This window comes from Perognathus longimembris, chromosome 26, assembly GCF_023159225.1.
Source record: "Perognathus longimembris pacificus isolate PPM17 chromosome 26, ASM2315922v1, whole genome shotgun sequence".
NCBI lineage: Eukaryota > Metazoa > Chordata > Mammalia > Rodentia > Heteromyidae > Perognathus > Perognathus longimembris.
In genome coordinates, this window is record NC_063186.1 from 8,092,984 (window position 1) to 8,112,773 (window position 19,790).

Here is a 19,790-nt window from a genome sequence, read left to right on the forward strand (position 1 = left end):
TCTTTCTCATATGAACTTACAGACTAAGCTGCAGATTGGGGTGAATGCCTTTAAAAGCAGTTATATATATCGGAGGCTCTCTGTAAAATAGTTGATAAGAAATCTATTTCAGTAAAAGTCATTTGATCACATTTAACAAAAACTCAGCTAAAAATCATAGCTAATTTGTCTATAAATAGTTCACTAAAACCTGACAGAAACATAAATCAAGTCCCATTCACATCAATGTTTGGAAAATAAGAATAAATGCTCATTGCCAAGGTGACAATATCCACAAAACAGGCCCCTGGTTACAGTCAATAACATAAAAGGGAAAGAGAATTTGCACATACTGTAAAAAGGGCACACATTCGTTCTATCTTCTCTGGGTTCCGTGGTCCACCATTCTTGTTCAGTCTCACCAGAAACCGCTCACTGAAATGTAGGAAAGAGAGAAATGTAAGGAACTGCACGTTCAAACTAAAAAGGGCACAAGCAGAAAAACCCTAAACACTTACAAAACAGCCTATAATAATACATCTCTTCATGAGAGCAACAATCCATTCTTTCTCTTAAGTCATTTGAGGAGAAACTGTGTCTAATGAACTGTTTGATCTTCTCTAAAGAGAAAGATGATTGACAGGCATTCCTCTTTAATAAGTTATAAGACAAGTACTCTGCATTTAGTTGTCTTTATAATGATGAACTATGGACATACAGTAAGCAGAGACTTAAAAATTAATTCCATAATTTGAATTTGTTTTTTTTTTAATCGTCAAGGTGATGTACAGAGGGGTGACAGTTACATACATAAAGCAGTGAGTACATTTCTTGTCAATTTTGTTACCTCCTCCTTCATTTTTCTCCCACCTTCTCTTTACCCCAACTTCCTCCCCACAATTTGAATTTGTGAAAAGCCCAATTCTAAGATCACTTGCTTTTATAAGCATTATAATCCCTGTATTGTATATTTCTACATAGTTCACTGAGGGCAATTTGTGTGACCTTTGAGTATGTTTGGTGTCTGACATGCACTGGAAGATGCAAAGTCTCTTCCTCAAAGACAGTCTTTTGTAACATCAGTGTTTTGGAAATAAAAACCATTTTCTCAAAATTAGAAGAATTCCTCCAACTCTTTCTATTTAGTTTTCTGCTTCTCATTTGGTCTTTCCCGAAGATGACATCAACTACTTAGCATTTCTCTTTCGATAATTTGCCAGGGTCCCAAGGCTGTATTATTCTCCTAGCAAAACATACTTTAAATAACAAAACCTTTTTGAAAATTTTTATTCTGAATTTTTCTTGGTCTCCTGGTACTTTTCTTCATTCACTACTCTGGAATAGGTATTATTTGTAACTTTGAGATTTTTGTCAAGTTGACACTAGAAATAAGGGATGTGACTGCCCACTTGCAAAGGTAAAAATGAGAAAAGGATGAGAAAGAATATGAACACTAACTAGCATGAATCATCTGGGCACTGGTGGCTCATGCCTGTCATCCATCCTAGCTATTCAGGAGGCTGAGACCTGAGGATCGCAGTTCAAAGCCAGCCTGGGCAGGAATGTACAATGAGACTCTCAACTCCAACAAACTGCTCAGAAAAAGCTAGAAGTGGCACTGTGGCTCAAGTGGTAGAGCAATAACTTAGTTACTATATACCTAGTTAAGTATTCAGTAAGTATAAATTTGACTGCTTTTTTCTACTAGCATATAAGCTTCATGAGGGCAGGAACTTAGGTGTTTACTTTTTTTCCACTGACATAGTACTTGAACCTGTAACAGTGCAAACATATGGTAGCAATAAAGAAAAACATTTGACTAATAAATAAATGGCTACCATAAATGACTCTCTCTCTCTCTCTCTGATCTCCATTACATATTGGTAATCCTCTCCTAGAAGAGGATTTTTTAAACTTTTTTATATTTGTGGGCATAAAAGTAAAAAATATTATAAACAAAGAAGAATACAAAGCTTTTTCAGAACTCAATTTTTATAATAGTTTTCATCCAGATTCTGTACGATGGCATATTGTTTTCCTCCAACCTGACAGCTAAGACTCAAAACACAGAGGGAAACACAGGATAGTAATTTCTGACCTTATTCTCAGATGAAGTAAGATACTGCTTTAACCAAAGCCAAAGTGAAAGCAAAAGTTCGAGACTCTGCCTGTTTCTTGGAAGACTTTCATTTTAATGCTTCTGAGAGAGAGTTGATCTACTTGGATATATAAGCAGAAGCACATTTGGGTAGCATAGCCACTGGTTTGAGATACATTAGCTTGCTTGCTTTCCTTCTTTTCCCCTTCCCCTTCCCCTTCCCCTTCCTTCCTTCCTTCCTTTCTTCCTTCATTGCCAGTCCTGGGGCTTGAACTCAGGACCTGAGCACTGTCCCTGACTTCTTTTTGCTCAAGGCTAAGCACTCTGCCACTTGAGCCACAGCACCACTTCTGGCTTTTTCTATTTCTATATATGTGGTGCTGAGGAATCAAACCCAGGGCTTCATGTATACGAGGCAAGCACTTTACCACTAGGCCATATTCCCAGCTCCAAGATACATTAGCTTTAAACCTTAATTTGCATTCATTCTCTCTAAACTTTGAGTTATGTTAGAAATTAAACTTATCAAGACGATAGCATTATAAATAATTTCATATAAATATCTATTCGTTGGCTTCCTTATAGACAAGGCACAAATCTCTACTTTATGGTGTGCCTCTATATAGAGAAGTGGGGAAGGAGAAAAAGAGAGACGAAGAAAGGGAAGGAAAGAGAGAAATATTAGTTTCTCTAAACCCTTGTAATTTTTAAGAAAGATGCACATATTGACATTGTCATACCAGAGATCAGGGCAGAGAAAAAAAAAGTGATGGTGACAGTCAGCAGGGTACCAGTTTGTCTCTATTTCAGTTAAGCCTTACAAGAAATCCTTGGGGGGATGTGGAGTAGTCTGCAAGAGTCTACATCTCAGATCAAATTAAAACAGGTCAGACTATACCAATACTTAACTGCAGGTCTGTAATTCACAGCCTGAGTTCCTGCAGGTAAGCTCTAGTTGCATTACAAGATATGACCTCATTTGCAGAGGGAAACAAAACTGTTAACTTTAATAAACAGAGTGCTCACTGATCATTTTAAATGAAAATTTCTCCCCAGAGGCTCCTGAGATCTTCAGAGTCAAATTATCTCATTTAGGTAGAATGCTTAACTATCAAGCAGGGTACTCTATTTCAATTATAGAAGCAGCTGATTTTCAAGAAAAAGTTTACTCTACACAAGGGTATTCTGAATGCTGAGTAAATTCCAGGAGGAGAATATAAGGACTTTGTAGCTTGCTTTGCATAGCATCCACACAAGAGAGGCTAGTCAAGTGTTTATGCATATATGTTATAATCAAAAGAAGAAAGTTTCTGGGCTGGGGATATGGCCTAGTGGCAAGATTACCTGCCTCATATACATGAGACCCTGGGTTCGATTCCCCAGCACCACATATACAGAAAATGGCCAGAAGTGGCGCTGTGGCTCAAGTGGCAGAGTGCTAGCCTTGAGCAAAAAGAAGCCAGGGACAGTGCTCAGACCCTGAGTCCAAGCCCCAGACTGGCCAAAAAAAAAAAAGAAAGTTTTTGAAGGCAAGCCTAGGAGAAATGCATAACTCAAAGAGACTGTATAGGGAAAGTCAGGTGAGTGATAACATAAAACACTTGACACTCTGAGGCTTTAGAAGACTGCTAACTTTGCAGAGGTCCAGTGAGAGACTCAGGCATATTAATACTGCCTCCCAGTGGTATACAGAAAGTAAGTTAAACAATGACACTTCTGTGAATAAGGAAATTCATACAACAGAAAACACAGGGGCCAGGATCGAGTGGTAGCTTACACCTAAAAATATTAGCTACTTAGAAGGCTGAGGAAAAGACTGGAGTTGGAGGACAGTCTAAGCAAAACAGATATTATTGCAAAGAGTAAGCTGCACACTAAGGTGCATGCCTATAGTCCTAGCTACTTGGGAGACAGACAGGAAGGCTGGTCAAAGAACAACCAAGGCAAAGGCTCAGTATCCAATCTTAAAAAAAAAAAAAAAAAAACGAAACCTAACAGAATCAGGGGCATAGCAGAAACTTTCTTGTGTGTTCTATGTCCTCTTTCCTTAGGTCCTAAGTTATCCTCTTCCTTTACTTATTCCCTTTATTTGGTAGGTCACATACTGTCCCAGCTCCTTAGAAAACAGTACTTGCAAAATAAACTTTTAAAACTCTTATGCCCAGGCTGGCCTTGAATTGAAATCTCTAGATCTCTGCCTCCCAAGTAGCTAGGATTTCTAAGTTTGAGCCTCCACATCCCGTTTTCCTTCTCCATTTTTAATTGTCTTATTGAGTAGTGAGAGTTCTTTATGTGTAATAGATACTTATCATATATATGTGTATACATACATTCATATATGATTTTAAAATATTTTCTCTATGTGGGGCCTATATTACTTCCCTTCTCTGGTACTGGAGTTGAACTCAAGGCTTTGTATTTGCTAGGCAGGCAGACTCCTAACTTGAACCGTATCTCCAGACCTCCCTTGTAATTTTTCAGATAGGGTCTTCTGTTTTTGCCTAGGCCTGGCCTCAGATCATGATCCTCCTTCCTTTGTCCTCCTGTATAGCTGGAATTACAGGTATGCAATCACCCATACTTTGATGGCCAAAAGGAAAGACAGTAGATCTTTCTTCTCTTCTGCCAAGAAGAGTCTCTCCTCATCACAGGGATGGAATAGCACTGAAAGCTGTGGCTGTCTTCAGATTGAAAACTAAAGCCCTTTTCTCTCTGGATGCTCTCACTCATAACATCTAGTCAGGGCCCAAAGTTTTCTGTATTTTGGGGTCTATGTGTCTCTGATAAATTTGTTTGTCTCTGTTTCTCTTCTGCTTTTTCTCTGGTTCTGAACAAAAGATATTTTTCTCTCCCTGGGGCATAATTTTGAACTTCCTTGTAGAAATAGGCCAATATTTTAAAGGGGGGACTCTCTCTCTCTCTCTCTCTCTCTCTCTCTCTCTCTCTCTCTCTCTCTCTCTCTCTGAGTGTGTGTGTACTATAATTTGGATCTGGAATTTCTCTCAGAGGCTTATGTGTTGAAGTCATGGTCCTCAGTTACTGGTGCCTTTGGGAAGTGAGGTCTAGTTGGAGGAAGTAGGTTACTGGGTCATACTATTGAAGGGTATATTGGGATCCCGGCCCCTTGTTTGTCTCTCTCTCTCTGTTTCCTGGCTACCATCAAGTGAGTAGCTTTGCCCCATCACATGCTCCAGGTCATGTGTTTTATCTTTCCACAGATATTAAAGCAACAAATACTCTGACTATGGAATGAAAGGATGAGTCAAAGTGAGCTGTCTTCTTTATAAGTTGCTCAAGTATTCTATCACAGAGATGGAAAGCTAACACAACAGAGGATGGTTTAGACGACTTTGGATACACTAGGAACTGAAGCCAAACTCTCAGCTAATAAGATAAAGTTAGTTTATCACTCTGTGCACCCATCTTCTCTGAAAGCTACAGATGTCATTCTTATATACACACTCAACCTCATTGAAACTTACTACTGATTCTTACCTGATCTGCTTGCCTTCTCTCATGTCATATAGAGAAAAGAAAACATCAGTATCTTCCCCAATGGTGTTATAGGTAAAACTCTTCAGGCTGAGGAAGAAGTGATGTGGCACTGGCATCCGACAGGTTTCACCATGGCGTGGGCGCATTGTATCCACCTAAGGAGTTAAGTAAAAAGCAGCGATTCATTCTATTAAAATTAAAAAAAATAGTAACTAAGTCTCATATACAGTTAAGAAAAAGGGCATTATGTAAAAGAGACTAAAGTATTCAATCTCTGCCACTTTTCGGTCAATAGACCTAAAGTGAGGTAGGCAAGCAAGTGGCTGGGAGGAGACAATACAGTTAAGGAAATCTGGGAACTGAAATTTCAACTTGCAAGTGAACAAATCTCTACCAGGTCACAAATCTCAATTCTCCAGGGATCACTTTTTGCTCTAGTTATTTAAAAAACAGGGTCTCATGTTCTTGCCCAGGCTAGCCTCAATGCTCTTACTTATCCCTCCCTTATTTACCCTTGCATAGCTGGGACAATAGGTGTCACTATGCCCAGCTTACTGGCTGAATTGCTAACTCAAACTCTAATCCTTCCCCTCTCCATCTCTCAGGTAGCTTGGCTTATACGCATGGGTCACCATTCCTGGCTCAAAGCCATTTCTTCAAGATGTGGCACACTTGATTTACACTGTTAGGAGGTTATTACCATTCGTAACATTTTAATTTTTCCCAAGTAGATTTATTTCAGTCGGTCAGTCAACTTCCTTTTAACTGTGTTTATGTAAATTTACACAGAGGAATGGAGACTCAAAAACTTCTTCTGCTTAGAAGAAAAGCAACACACAGCCAAGAAGTCAGTGGTATGTATTGTTTCTTGGTGCTTTAATATATTATGATCTTTTAGAAGAAAGAAGGGAAATGACTTGGAGGCCTGGGTCAGCTGCTTACCTGGGATGTGCTTTGTTGTACACTCTGCCGGCTAGACAAATGCTATGAAAAGAAAAAAAGAAAGAAAAGACTCACTCCATTGGGAAGAAAACTAACATTTATTTGAAAACCTTTATGCTAGGCAGCTTACTATGGCTTTTATATTTAGGAGCTCATTTAATTCTGATAATTTTGTTTATTTGTTTTGTTTTTGTTGCCAGTCCTGAGGTGTGGACTCAGGGCCTGAGCACTGTCCCTGGCTTCTTTTTGCTCAAGGCTAGCACTCTACCTCTTGAGCCACAGTGCCACTTCCGGCTTTTTTCTATATATGTGGTGCTGAGGAATCAAACCCAAGGCTTCATGTATATGAGGTAAGCACTTTACCACTAGGCCACATTCCCAGCCCTAATTCTGATAATTTTGTTACACAACTTTATTCGTACTTGATGGAGACAACTAAAGCTGAGAGTAAAGGAGCGATCTATTGAAGGTCACACAATAAGGAGGAGATGAAGTTTGAATTCAAAATCCTGCTCTGTATTTCTGGATATTAGCCAAGTCATAGGTGGGTATTTGTTACTGCATATTGATTTGGCAATGTCTTCTCACACTGTACCATTTTCTGAGCTGTGATACAGCTTCTTCAAGTTTTCTTAAAGAAAGGGTTCCCTCTCAAACATTTCTCCATGATATTTCTTTACTGCTGACTAACATTAGAAGTAGATTCCAATTCCAGCTATATCACTCATAGGCTATGAGACTTTAGACAAGTCATTGAACCTCGCCAAGAGATTTTTTCCTCAATGGTGAAACTGAGGTAAGAGCCTGTTTGTCTTTTCCAGGAGGTCATTGTGAATTCAAATTATATAGTGGGAATTAGTGTGATACAATAGTTAGGAACTTAATTAGAGACTTACCTGGTTTTGAATTCTGACTCACATTTACTAGCTGAGAATTTTTCCTCTTTAAAGCATAAAATGTTGTGCCTAATTTAACCTCATCTATCATGTTATAAGCTGTTCTATATGACTAGTATTCTTAATACCACTACAATTGATATCCTTTTTCATAATTAGTTATTATAGAAAAGTCATTCCTATTTGGGAGTAAATCGTGGCCATGAAGGCTGGTAGGTTCACAAATATTGAGTGCCTAGTGCTGGCAAACTCAACAGTCACCATTTCTACCCTGTGTTCTTTTGGACCCTAGAGATGTAGAACAACTCATTTGGTGAATTGCTTCACATCACCTGGGTGAAAAGAATGACTGCTGCAGTAGAATGGTTTCATTTCATTTCCAAGTTCACACAACATTTAATCCTAAATAAAATGAAAAATATTAATTGAAATGTGTCTTACTAGCTATGTTTAGTACTAAATACCTATGTTTACTATTAGCAATATTAGTAATCATACGTGTGTATTATTAACAATAATTATTGAGTGTTAATGTTCATTCATGGAACTATATGTACCTAAAAGACACACTAAATATAAAATAAAAGTCCCCAACATCTGGGCATACTGTTGCATAGAATGTATACACATAAAAGAAAACTTCTTATATAAAATTGGTTTTCAAAGCTGTATTTTTTATGTATGTGTCATTACTGGGCTTGAACTCAGTTCCACTGGCTTGGCTTTTTCACTCCCAGCTGACCCTCTACCCGTTGAGCCATGCCTCCAGTCCATAAAGCACAGTTTCTAACATGGGATCCATGAACAGAAACAAGCACTAGGAATACTATAATTTCCCTAAAACTGTAAAAATTTTGTATGCAATTCATACTTGCATTGTTAGGGGAAGAACTTTCAACTGACCCTCTATGACTCAGGAAGGGTTAGAACTCAGCTTTCTAGATGGTTACATATTTGAGGGAGAGGTTTTCCTCATCTTTAACCTCTGTATCTCACACACCTAAAACTTCACAGATCATGGGTAAAGCAAATGCTGTGCACATCAGTAAATATAAACAAGGAAATACACAGAAACAGACAGTGTCTGTATATTATTTAGGAAAATTTCCTTAGGTCCTCAACCAGGTAGCATACTTGGTATCCTGTGTGGCACCTAAAAGCATTCAATTTTTTTTAAGATGTATTTTTGTCTTAAGACAGGATCTCACTATGTGGCTCAGGCTGGCCTTGAACTACAATCTTCCTTCCTCAGCCTTCTAAGCATGGTCTGTCACAATTTGCTTAAAGACATTCTGAGTTTGACAAGAAATGTACTCACTACCTTATATATGTAACTGTAACCCCTCTGTACATCACCTTGACAATAAAATAAATTTTAAAAAAATACCTTCTAAAACTTGCAATTCAGTACATATTCACTGAATATATGCTTCTCCAAAGCAAAGCATATCTAGTCCCTTAGTTGAAGCTTAACTCTCTTAGGTTTCCATATTCTATTTGCTTTACTTTAAAATCGTGTACATTTCTTCTGTTTACTTTTTTTTTTTTTTTTGGGGGGGGGGGGGCCAGTCCTGGGCCTTGGACTCAGGGCCTGAGCACTGTCCCTGGCTTCTTCCCGCTCAAGGCTAGCACTCTGCCACTTGAGCCACAGCGCCGCTTCTGGCCGTTTTCTGTATATGTGGTGCTGGGGAATCGAACCTAGGGCCTCGTGTATCCGAGGCAGGAACTCTTGCCACTAGGCTATATCCCCAGCCCCTTCTGTTTACTTTTTAACCAGCCTGCAAAATGTAATCTTAGTCATCAGTCAATCCAACATATCTTTATAATAACCAATGGACATCTATTATCAGATACTTAAAAGTTTTGTCATCCACAATGTTTTTTCCTGTTCTTAATGTTAGGAGTATTCTGCTTTCCTTTGTTTCCAAATCGCTCTTGAGAGCTTTGTTACAATGGTGCATATAGACCCCTTTTGAGCATCATATGGAGGATGTCTTGTAAAAATGGTATGTCTTTAGAAAATCTGGTACATTACTTCCAGGTTCAATGACCACATTAACAGCTGGCTCTTTGTAGCTTCATAATAGGTGGGTGGAAAGAGAAATGATGTTAGTAACTGTAGGCTGAAGGAAAACCAACAGAGTAAAATAGATTTGTCCCCTAGACAGTATAGTAAGCCCAACATCTCTACATTGTATTTCTAGCTAGAAAGCAAGCAGAAATGTACCATCAGAATAGGGAAAAATCTACTGAGACAGAGGCAAATGATCCACTTTAAAAATAGTTTCTAAAACATAATCATATAATCCTAAGCTATAACATTATCAAGGAAAAAAGGAAGTATACAGGAACAAGCCACTCCACATTTGATTTCTTACCATCTTATAGAGGTCGGAGACACTAATCTGGTCTGAATCCACTACTTCAAAGTCCTTCCGGGGAACCAGGTCCAGACCTAAATGTCTAGTAAAGACAAAGACTACAATCAGCATGCATTTCCTCAGATTACTCATTTCTCTCTTTTTGTACATGTAATAATGATGTGGACAGAGGTTCAGACAATGCCCCTGCAGGGATATGCCTTTATTCAGCAACATCTAATTGTGTTCTCTTTCGAATAAATGAGGCTAGATTTAAAGACCGACATAACTCCAGTTATCAGCAATAAAAGGGTTTCATTCAGTATCACATTTATAATATCGTACTTGATTTCACTAAGGATGTGTTTCTTCAGATTACTAATAAGTCATGCTTGTTTTTCTATTTCTCCCTAACCTATTAGTGTATCCAAAGTTCAGTTATGCATTACTTACTTTTTAATTAAGATAAAAAATTACTTAGGTCTCAATTCAGTCAACATAAAAAATCACTCCTTGACGCTACTAAACTTGAAGACATGTCTACTTTGGTTGAGTTTTATCTTACTTTCAAATCAATTATTACTGATATTGGTAAATGTTTAACTAGATGTTAGCCCTACTATCTTAAGGAACATTAGAGTAGAACTTTAATCAAATAATATCACTACTTAAATACAGTAGTATTTAGAAGATGTAGCATAATTTTGAACATGAAAAAAAGTACTTGTAATTAGTGGTTGATTAGGTGGTAGTACTAATCAATGAAAATAACTCTGGATATAGCCAGAACTTTTGAGTTTAAAAACCATACATAATTTATATTCAATAACGTTCAAACTCTAATAACTCAAAACTTGGATCTCAGTGGAGCTACAGGATTGTAGATCTGTACAACTGCAATATGGCACTAGATGTGTGTATGTCTGTGTTTGTTTCTCAATTTTTATCTGAGAAGATCTATACTTCTTTATCATCTTGAGATACTTAACTCCAAAACAAGGGTTTTATTGTGTCTGGCAAAAGTATTACATGGGACTTCAGAAGGAAAATATTTTCCCTTGCAACTAGATTATAAACTAGTTTTGTGACTTGTTAGAAAAAATAACCCTATACATAAAATTCCCATTCATTTCAAACAAAGTCTGATGCACATCCAAAATACAGATTTATTTTACTTGTAACCTACAAACTGTTTATACAGAAAAATATCTGAGGTTAAACATAGTGCAACAAGATGGCAAAATAAGAATAGAAAATCTATGTATGAACAACATAGTGGTAAAATATATTAGCCTATACTAAAATGACTGTAATTAAGAATTTAAAACTGTATGTATATTTTTAAACATGCAAGAAAAAAGAAAAAACGTTTTTCTATTTAGAGACTAAGCATATTTTTCTATTAAAAGATAACTCACATTATTCTTTGTGAACAAACCTATCATATCTATATTATAATCTGCATTATCCTTTAAAAAACTTGAGTTTTTAAAGAGAAAAACATTTTGATACTAAATAATTTTTTTAAGTTCACGATCTAAGGAGATAAGTGGTATAAATATTTGCCTTAACCTTTTCAGTTTCTGGTTTAAGTTAAAACTATGCTAATGAGGGGCTGGGGATATAGCCTAGTGGCAAGAGTGCCTGCCTCGGATACACGAGGCCCTAGGTTCGATTCCCCAGCACCACATATACAGAAAACAGCCAGAAGCGGCGCTGTGGCTCAAGTGGCAGAGTGCTAGCCTTGAGCGGGAAGAAGCCAGGGACAGTGCTCAGACCCTGAGTCCAAGGCCCAGGACTGGCCAAAAAAAAAAAAACTATGCTAATGAATGACAACTGAAGCTACCATATTTCAATTTATAAGAGATTTTATTTTGCTCTACTGGTATTCTGCCTTCTTATATGAAAAAGACTCAATTCCATTACCTTTTATTAGTCTTAATTTCTCTCAATTTCAGACCTCTAGCTTCTAACACAGACATGCCTCAGTAGTCCGCAGAGAGCAAAAAAAAGTGAAACCGCATCACTTTTATCCCTCTTCTTATAAAAAAAAAATTACATTAAAAAGCCCAAAAAATTGCAGGTATGGTCTCAAGTATATAAAATATATCACATGCATGTAGAAAACAGCAGAAATATAAAAAAACTATTCATTTTTGTATTAGAAACTAGAATTATAAATTTAGCCTTTTAAAATATATCCTGGGGGCTGGGGATATAGCCTAGTGGCAAGAGTGCCTGCCTCGGATTCATGAGGCCCTAGGTTCGATTCCCCAGCACCACATATACAGAAAACGGCCAGAAGCGGCGCTGTGGCTCAAGTGGCAGAGTGCTAGCCTTGAGCGAGAAGAAGCCAGGGACAGTACTCAGGCCCTGAGTCCAAGGCCCAGGACTGGCCAAAAAAAAAAATATATATATATATATATATATCCTGAACCTCCTCTATATCATTATCATTTTAACTTTTCAAAAACAGGAACAAAGAAACTGTAATCCCAAACAGGCAAAAGTATTATTAGTTTGAGTCCAAGCTGAACTACTTAGCAAATTCAAGGCTACCCTGGGCTAGACAGTGAGCCCATGCAAAAAGTAATGAGAGGTGTAAGGGGAGAGGGGAGAAGGAACAGCAAAGAGGGAAGAAGGAACAGGGGAGAGAAGAGAAGGGAAATAATAAGACAGCATTTCACTCATATTCTTTAATTATTAGAGGTCCAAAAATATATAGTTGACCCTCTGACAACTGAGGGATTAGTTCTAGGATCCACCTGCTATACACGCGCGCACATACATACACACACACACACACACACACACACACACACAATAAACTCTTTAAGTCCAAAGAAGCTCAAGTCCCTTACATAATATTGCATAGTATTTGTATGTAATCTACATCATCTTTCTGATACTTTACATTATCTGTATATTATTTGTAATACCTAATACAATGCTATGTAAACAGATGTTATACTGCACGGTTTGGGGGAGGGGGAAACAGTGGCAACTTAAAAAAAAGCTTTACAATCATAGTTGGTTGAATCCCTTCATGCAGAAACCACAGATACAGAACTTGCAAACACAGGTCAACTGTATAACTTATTATTAGGACCCATACAAAAAGAGGATTGAACAAATAACCCAATCAAAATAGCTGTTTTAGATAAAACAACTTAAGAAAGCTTCATATGGCATCTAAGTTGGTAGGGCTACAAGTGAGTGTATGTGCTGTTAACACACACAGTGACATCTGGAATCTATGCAAATTCTCACCTTAGCATTGTGGCACCCTTAACTTGCTTGTCCAGTCAAATGCCAACCCACACATCCCACAGATACTCTCTAAGGTCTTGGAATGTACCAAACCAACAGTGTTGGATACAGGGGATAAGGTTTAGTCAAGCAAGCGCTCTTACTCATCATGATTTCTCTCCTAATAACAGAGTACTTTCCTGTTCCTATAAATAGCTTGAACACAGTACCTTTTGTTACCTTGGGAAATAAGATAATGATAATGGATGAGATGGCAAAAACTAAAACTAAATTACATCTACTATCTTCAATCAGACTATCTTCAATGAAGAATAGTTAGTGAAAGTTAAACTGGTGACTATTCTTATTGGGAGGAGGCAATATAATATTCGCTACAAATATCACCCTGAAAAAAATGGTTCCTATCTGTTTCTTCCCATGGGTAACTTCAAGAACAGAAACTGGTACACGCAGCGAATGGTCAACATGGTCTCCTCTTTTATCACAATAAAGGAAGGCAGTGCAGAAGAGTAATCAGGAGCATGGCTCTTATGTCAGATTGCTTTTGTTGGCTCTTCCACCAAGTCTCATTGTTTGATCCACTATCACAGGCTATTCTCAGGATTAATCCATGTGAAGCACTTAGTATCTTGTCTGGAAGTGTGACTGCTGCTGCAATTACAATCATTACTACTATGTATTATATCATTAGCTAAAATAGAGCTTAAAGTCTGAATCCACTATGTGGTCCAAGCTTGCTTCAAAGTGCTGATGCTTTCTGCTTCAGCCTCTGAACTGCTGAGGCTGTAAGTTATGCACCATCATGCCTTGCATTTTGTTCTTCCTTTCCCTACTTTCCTCTATAATTTTTCTCCTTCTTCCTTTTCTTCTAACAACTCATCCATACTACCTCTTTCTTTTCAATTACATCCCTCATTAAGGTAACTGTTGCTGAACTAAGCAATAGAACTTTGGTTTGTAATCTGCAGAAAATATTTCTCAACAAGTTTTCTCCAAATAGATGTTTAGGTAGTGCCAGAAAGGCTTCTGATTCAACATTTTCCCTTTCAGGGTATTTGAAATTTGCATAAATTTCCAGTGATTTATCTGAGTTTTCTCAATATCTGATATTGTACTCACCAGTCCTTGCTCATTCAAGAAGTCTAGGTGCATGTGGCCCAAATCCTTCAAGTTTCGTTGTTCCCCACCACCACCCTCTGTCTCCCTCCCTCATCCTTCTTCTCCCACCCTCCATCTCTCTCTCTCTTTTCTTTTCTCTACCCACTTTCCCTCTCTTTTCTTGTCTATGATCACTATACCTTTTAGCACAATATCTTTTCTTGGTAGCCACTATGTGAATATATTTAATTAATAAATTAGTTCTTTTGTCATGCATGGTGGACACTTATATTCAGTTGCTATTTATTTTCTTCTGGATTGATGTACTGATATGCATACTCATCTCTCAGACTATTATGACTCAATTAATTGAAATCACTTGTAGCTATAATGCTTAATTTTTATAGTTATTACTAGAAGTCAGCGGGTATAACTGAAATACCTGAGGTTCAGACTTGGCTTGAGAAAAGCTCGGCTTTGCTCTCTCAACTGCACTTGATTAATCTCTCTGAGGTTCAGTCCCTTCAATTATAAAACAGGGGGCTTGGAATATGGCCTAGTGGCAAGAGTGCTTGCCTCATATACATGAAGCCCTGGGTTCAATTCCTCAGCACCACATATACAGAAACGGCCAGAAGTGGCGCTGTGGCTCAAGTGGCTCAAGTGGCAGAGTGCTAGCCTTAAGCAAAAAAAGAAGCCAGGGACAGTGCTCAGGCCCTGAGTCCAAGGCCCAGGACTAGCAAAATAACAAAAAAATTATAAAACAGGTTTAATTTTACTTCTCATACTGCTTAGAGGTGATACATACAGCCTAAGTAAATTTTCAGGAAAATGTAGCTATTATTAGTTATATATTTCTATTCTGTTTTATAAATATGCTGATATATCATTCATATGGTTATTATCTATATATTCTCTTTACTATAGGCATTAGAAAAAGGCATTGTCCGGAAGACATCTTAATATTCCATCATTTCTGAACCAGTTCTGGGAGAGAACTAAAGGCTAATGCCCTAAAGCACACATTGTGTGCAATTAACTAACTTAAAATTATTTTATATGATCACTATACCTTGGACTTAGCACAATACCTTTCCTTGGTAGCCAATATATGAATATATTTAATTAATAGATTATTTCTTTTGTTATTAGCTAATTTAAAACTATTTTCTGTAATCACTATACCTGTGATTCAGACAAGAAACCCTATAAGAAAAAGGTAACACAAAAAAACAGAATAAAATACAGAACCTTATAAAGAAGTGTAAAACTCAAAGAATTTCACAAAGAAATTCAAAGCCTTAGAGCCTGAATTCAAAGCCTGAATCAGAAAGAATTTTGAGTCACTCTTTAGTCACTGCTATTTTTCTAAGCTCAGAATGATCCTAGTACATGTTGTAGGCTCTAATAAATATTTATTCTTGAATTATTGGAATAACTGAAGGGTGCTAAGTCACTCTGTAGACTGTACCAAGCAACTCTGTTCGGAATCTAGAAAGGATATAATTAAACAAAAGTAACAAGGATTAGAAGCTTCCAGTCAAAAAGTTTACAAATTGGGCTGGGAATATGCCCTAGTGGCGAGAGCGCTTGCCTCATATACTTGAAGCCCTGGGTTCGATTCCTCAGCACCACATATATACAAAAAGGCCAGAAGTGGTGCTGTGACTCCAAGTGGCAGAGTGCTAGCCTTGAACAAAAAGAAGCAAATATCCACTTTTAATTTCTTTCCTTTTTCCTGATACAGTCCTCCACTATTCAAGAGCACACCCTCAAGTTCCTTCTATAGAAAGGAGACATCCTTTCATCCCCAGAATACTAAAATATCTTCATGTGCCTCTCTATAGAAGTCTTGGTTTGTTTCCTCCTCCATTCATTAAAGTAAATGTGTATTAGGGTCTTTTAATCCTGTATTTTCTGGTTCTAGTAAATTCTCCTCATTCATATATATATATATATATATATATATATATATATATATATATATATATATAATTTTCTCTTTAGCCAGGCCGGTAATCCTAGCTATTCAAGGAGGCTGAGATCTAAAGCTCATGATTCAAAGCCAACCTAGGCAAGAAAGTCCATGAGATTCTTATCTCCAATAAACTACTCAGAAAAAGCCAGAAGTGGTGCTGTGGCTCAAGAGTGCTTACTTTGAGCAAAAGAAGCTCAGGGACAGAACCCAGGTAGAATTCAAGCCCCAGGAACAGAGGGAGTGAGAGACATTTTTTCTCTTTATTGCCTTTGTTTTTAATAATAGAAATTACAATATTTGGTACAGAACCTTGCTTTGTCAATCTTTATATTAAACTTCCTCAATTACTGCTCACTTGTTTTATTTTCAGTAATTACATAAAATTTATCTTCACGTTCTGAATGTTGTATTTTGAAAGTGACATACTTTATTTCTTTTTCTTAGAATCTTATTCTCAAAGTGGACCTTCTGGATTTTCTTTGTGGATATTTGAGGATTCTGTTTAATTTTTTAAAGTTCTTTACAAATTTCTATTCTCTGGGGATAGGTCATTTCCTCTAAGCCTTGCACCTTGGCTTTTTCTGCTCAAAGCTGGCATACTACCACTTAAGCCATGCTTTCAGTCCAGCTTGTTTGCTAGTTAACCGGAGACAGTTTCTTGCAAAGCTTTCTGCCCCAAATGGCTTCGAATCTGAGTCCTTAAGATCTCAGTGTCCTGAATAACTAGGATTACAGGTGTGACTCTTTGGCACCAGCCCCAATACATTCTTTGTTCTAGAAGTGAAAACAGAAGCTGAGATAGTTTATGGCTAGAAACAGTGAGTGAACCAACCACTATACCTAGAGCAAACTGAAAAAATATAAAACCCTCAGTGGAGAATCTAACATTATCTTTTAATCATTAAAGCAGAGCATTGATCAAGTTTAAATTCCCTGAAATCTGAATTATCGTAAGTAAAACTGAGAGATGCCCAAGCAATATTTATACTTACTCATTACCCCAGTCCAGGCGCACTGTGATATGCCGTTTAACCTCCCGCACCTGATCCTGAGTCAAATGACCAGACAGTAGCTGCCTTCGCAGGTCAATAAGTTCATTCATCACATGACGTAGCTTGTAGAAAAGATCTACTTTGTGTTTCTGAAAGGGCATTTTTGTTGTTGAGTGAAATATAATAAGGGATATGGAAAGAGAATGAAAAGAGAAAGAAAAATAGTTAAACTATGAAAAGTGTTCATTTCTCCGAACCATAAAGGCAATGTAAAGAGGAGCTAATTTAAAAATCTTAGTCTATAGGAAATTAAGCACAAGAATAAATCTGTAATATCTATAGCTACAGAAAGTCTTAAAACTCCTCAGTTCCTACTATCTAAACTTTGTACACCATGACATCTAACAAATTAACAGAATGGATCTGAATCATGCAAAAGTATGATCACTACCACTCATTTCACAGTAAATCAAAGTTACTAAGCTTAATCAGAATAACTTACACAGGAGACAAAAAGTGTTTTCTCTGGTAGAAGCTATAATGCACTCAAGAGCTAAGACTTCAACCACACAGCAAGCAAGTTGAAAGAGGGAGAGGGAGAATCATCTGCCCTATTTTGAAGTAACTGAGTTTTCAAAATAAAGCCAGTCTCTGGAGTAAGACTAATTTCTTGGTTTCTAGGCCTCATCTTAGCTTTTTAATTAGCCTTTCTAAACAGTCTGTATCCCTAGAGCCAGAGATTTCTAGTCTTCTCAGTTTAATAAAAAGTGTCACCTTTAGAAGAGTTAAGTAGAAACCTCATACTGAACATAATTACAGACATTATAGTGCCCTAAGAGCAAAGGCCTCAGAAAAAAATGTACATGTAAGAATAAAGATTTATAAACCAAAGTCTATTTTCTCATAAGCAAAATTTTGACTTTTGAATATTTAGGATTTTGTTTCTCTTATAAGTATAATTTTGTATAATTAGTATTCTTGGAAAAAAATCTTGGTCAGTAACCAACCTATAAGATTTTTTTGAGGACAGATAAAACATGCACTACAGGCTAGGAATCTGGCTTAGTGTAGAGTTGCTTGCCTTGCATGCATAAAGTCTGGGGTTCTATTCCTCAGTACCACATACACAGAAAAAGCAGCAAGTGGCTCTGTGGCTCAAGTGGTAGAGTACTAGCCTTGAGCAAAAGAAGCTTAGGGACAGTATCCAGGCCCTGAGTTCAAGGCCCAGGACTGGCAAAAAACAAAACAAACAAACAAAAAAAACAGCCCCCAAACCCATGCACTACAGTGTAAGCAAAACATCTATGCAGGAGTAACTAAAATGTCCTAATGATGGTGTTAATTGATGTTTTTTTTTTCTTTTTTAAGTAAAATGGGTTCTCATGTAACTGATGCTACCCTCAAACTTGAAATCTTTCTCACTCAGCCTCCTGAATGGTTGAATGACAGATATATACCACCACATTCAGTTTAGAAGGGCTTGGAGTTTTACTATGTTCTATACATAGGGGTACCAGAATCTACTCATGGATTAGATGTAGGACAGGAATAGACTCAAGGATCACTTTTGTTTTATGGCCTGGGAAACATGTATATAAAAGGAAAAATACGTTCAACTTTGGACATGCTAAGTCTGACTTAGGTTCATTCCAACATTTAGAGGTCAGGAAAACTAAGGGTATCTAAATAGAGGAAACTAATGAAGAGTAAGCAGTGAGGTGTGGGGGGAAAGAAAGCAGTAGAGAAATATATCATGAAAGTCAAATGAAAACTAGAATTTAAGAAGGACTTTGTCAAATGTAGGTTAAATAGAGAATGAAAACTGACCAGGAAATTTGGTATTGTAATAGCCATCAATGACTCTACAAAAATACTTCTCATAAAATAGTTGGAGTTTGGGAGAGAATGTGAGAGAAGGAAGCAGAGAAAGAAGATCCAAGGTGGGGCTGGGGATATGGCCTAGTGGCAAGAGTGCTTGCCTCGTATACATGAGGCCCTGGGTTCGATTCCCGAGCACCACATATATAGAAAACGGCCAGAAGTGGTGCTGTAGCTCAAGTGGCAGAGTGCTAGCCTTGAGCAAGAAGAAGCCAGGGACAGTGCTCAGGCCCTGAGTCCAAGCCCCAGGACTGGCCAAAAAAAAAAGAAGATCCAAGGAGGATTTTTTTAATGAGACTAAACTCAAACTATTTGTCCAATGAAGTAAATGATCAAATAAGAGGTAAAATTTGATAATTCAAGTGTTAAGTTCTTGAGTAGAACTTGAGTAGAAGAAATGGCCCCTAGGACAAAAGGAAAAGATTTGGCTTAGATATACAGTTTTTCTTTGTTATTTGCCGAGGACTTGCTCCAGGATCCTCACAGATATCAAAATCCTAGCATGCTCTAGAATTGATGTAAAAACGTATCACATTTGCATATATACCTACCTATATCCTCCTACTTACTTTATAAATCTTTAGAATATTTAAGTTGCTTGTATTCATGGAAACAAAGGGTCAACTGTACTATCACAGGATGGGAAAGTCACAGGATATGAGCAGTGACATAGAAAGTTCTAAGACTTGATGAAAGGACTAAATGTTTTCCTCTGCTTCATTCTCAGAGAATTAAAAAACAAGATCAACAATGCCAAGTGAGCAGAATGGGAAAGGGTGTTCTGAGGTTTGAGACTTGAGGAAA

The 19,790-nt window shown here is 37.4% G+C and overlaps 1 protein-coding gene across 1 annotated transcript in view; it reads right to left on the reverse strand.

Annotated features, from left to right (window-relative positions):
* The window catches only part of Dock3 (dedicator of cytokinesis 3), a 136,316-nt gene that overhangs the window by 87,203 nt on the left and 29,323 nt on the right, over window positions 1-19,790 (reverse strand). Inside the window, exons 5-9 of the mRNA XM_048334474.1 lie at window positions 17,109-17,257; window positions 9,789-9,873; window positions 6,515-6,556; window positions 5,573-5,727; window positions 333-414 (exon numbers count right to left, since the gene is read on the reverse strand). Coding sequence (XP_048190431.1) covers window positions 333-414; window positions 5,573-5,727; window positions 6,515-6,556; window positions 9,789-9,873; window positions 17,109-17,257 — 513 coding nt within the window. The remainder of the gene's footprint in view (window positions 1-332; window positions 415-5,572; window positions 5,728-6,514; window positions 6,557-9,788; window positions 9,874-17,108; window positions 17,258-19,790) is intronic.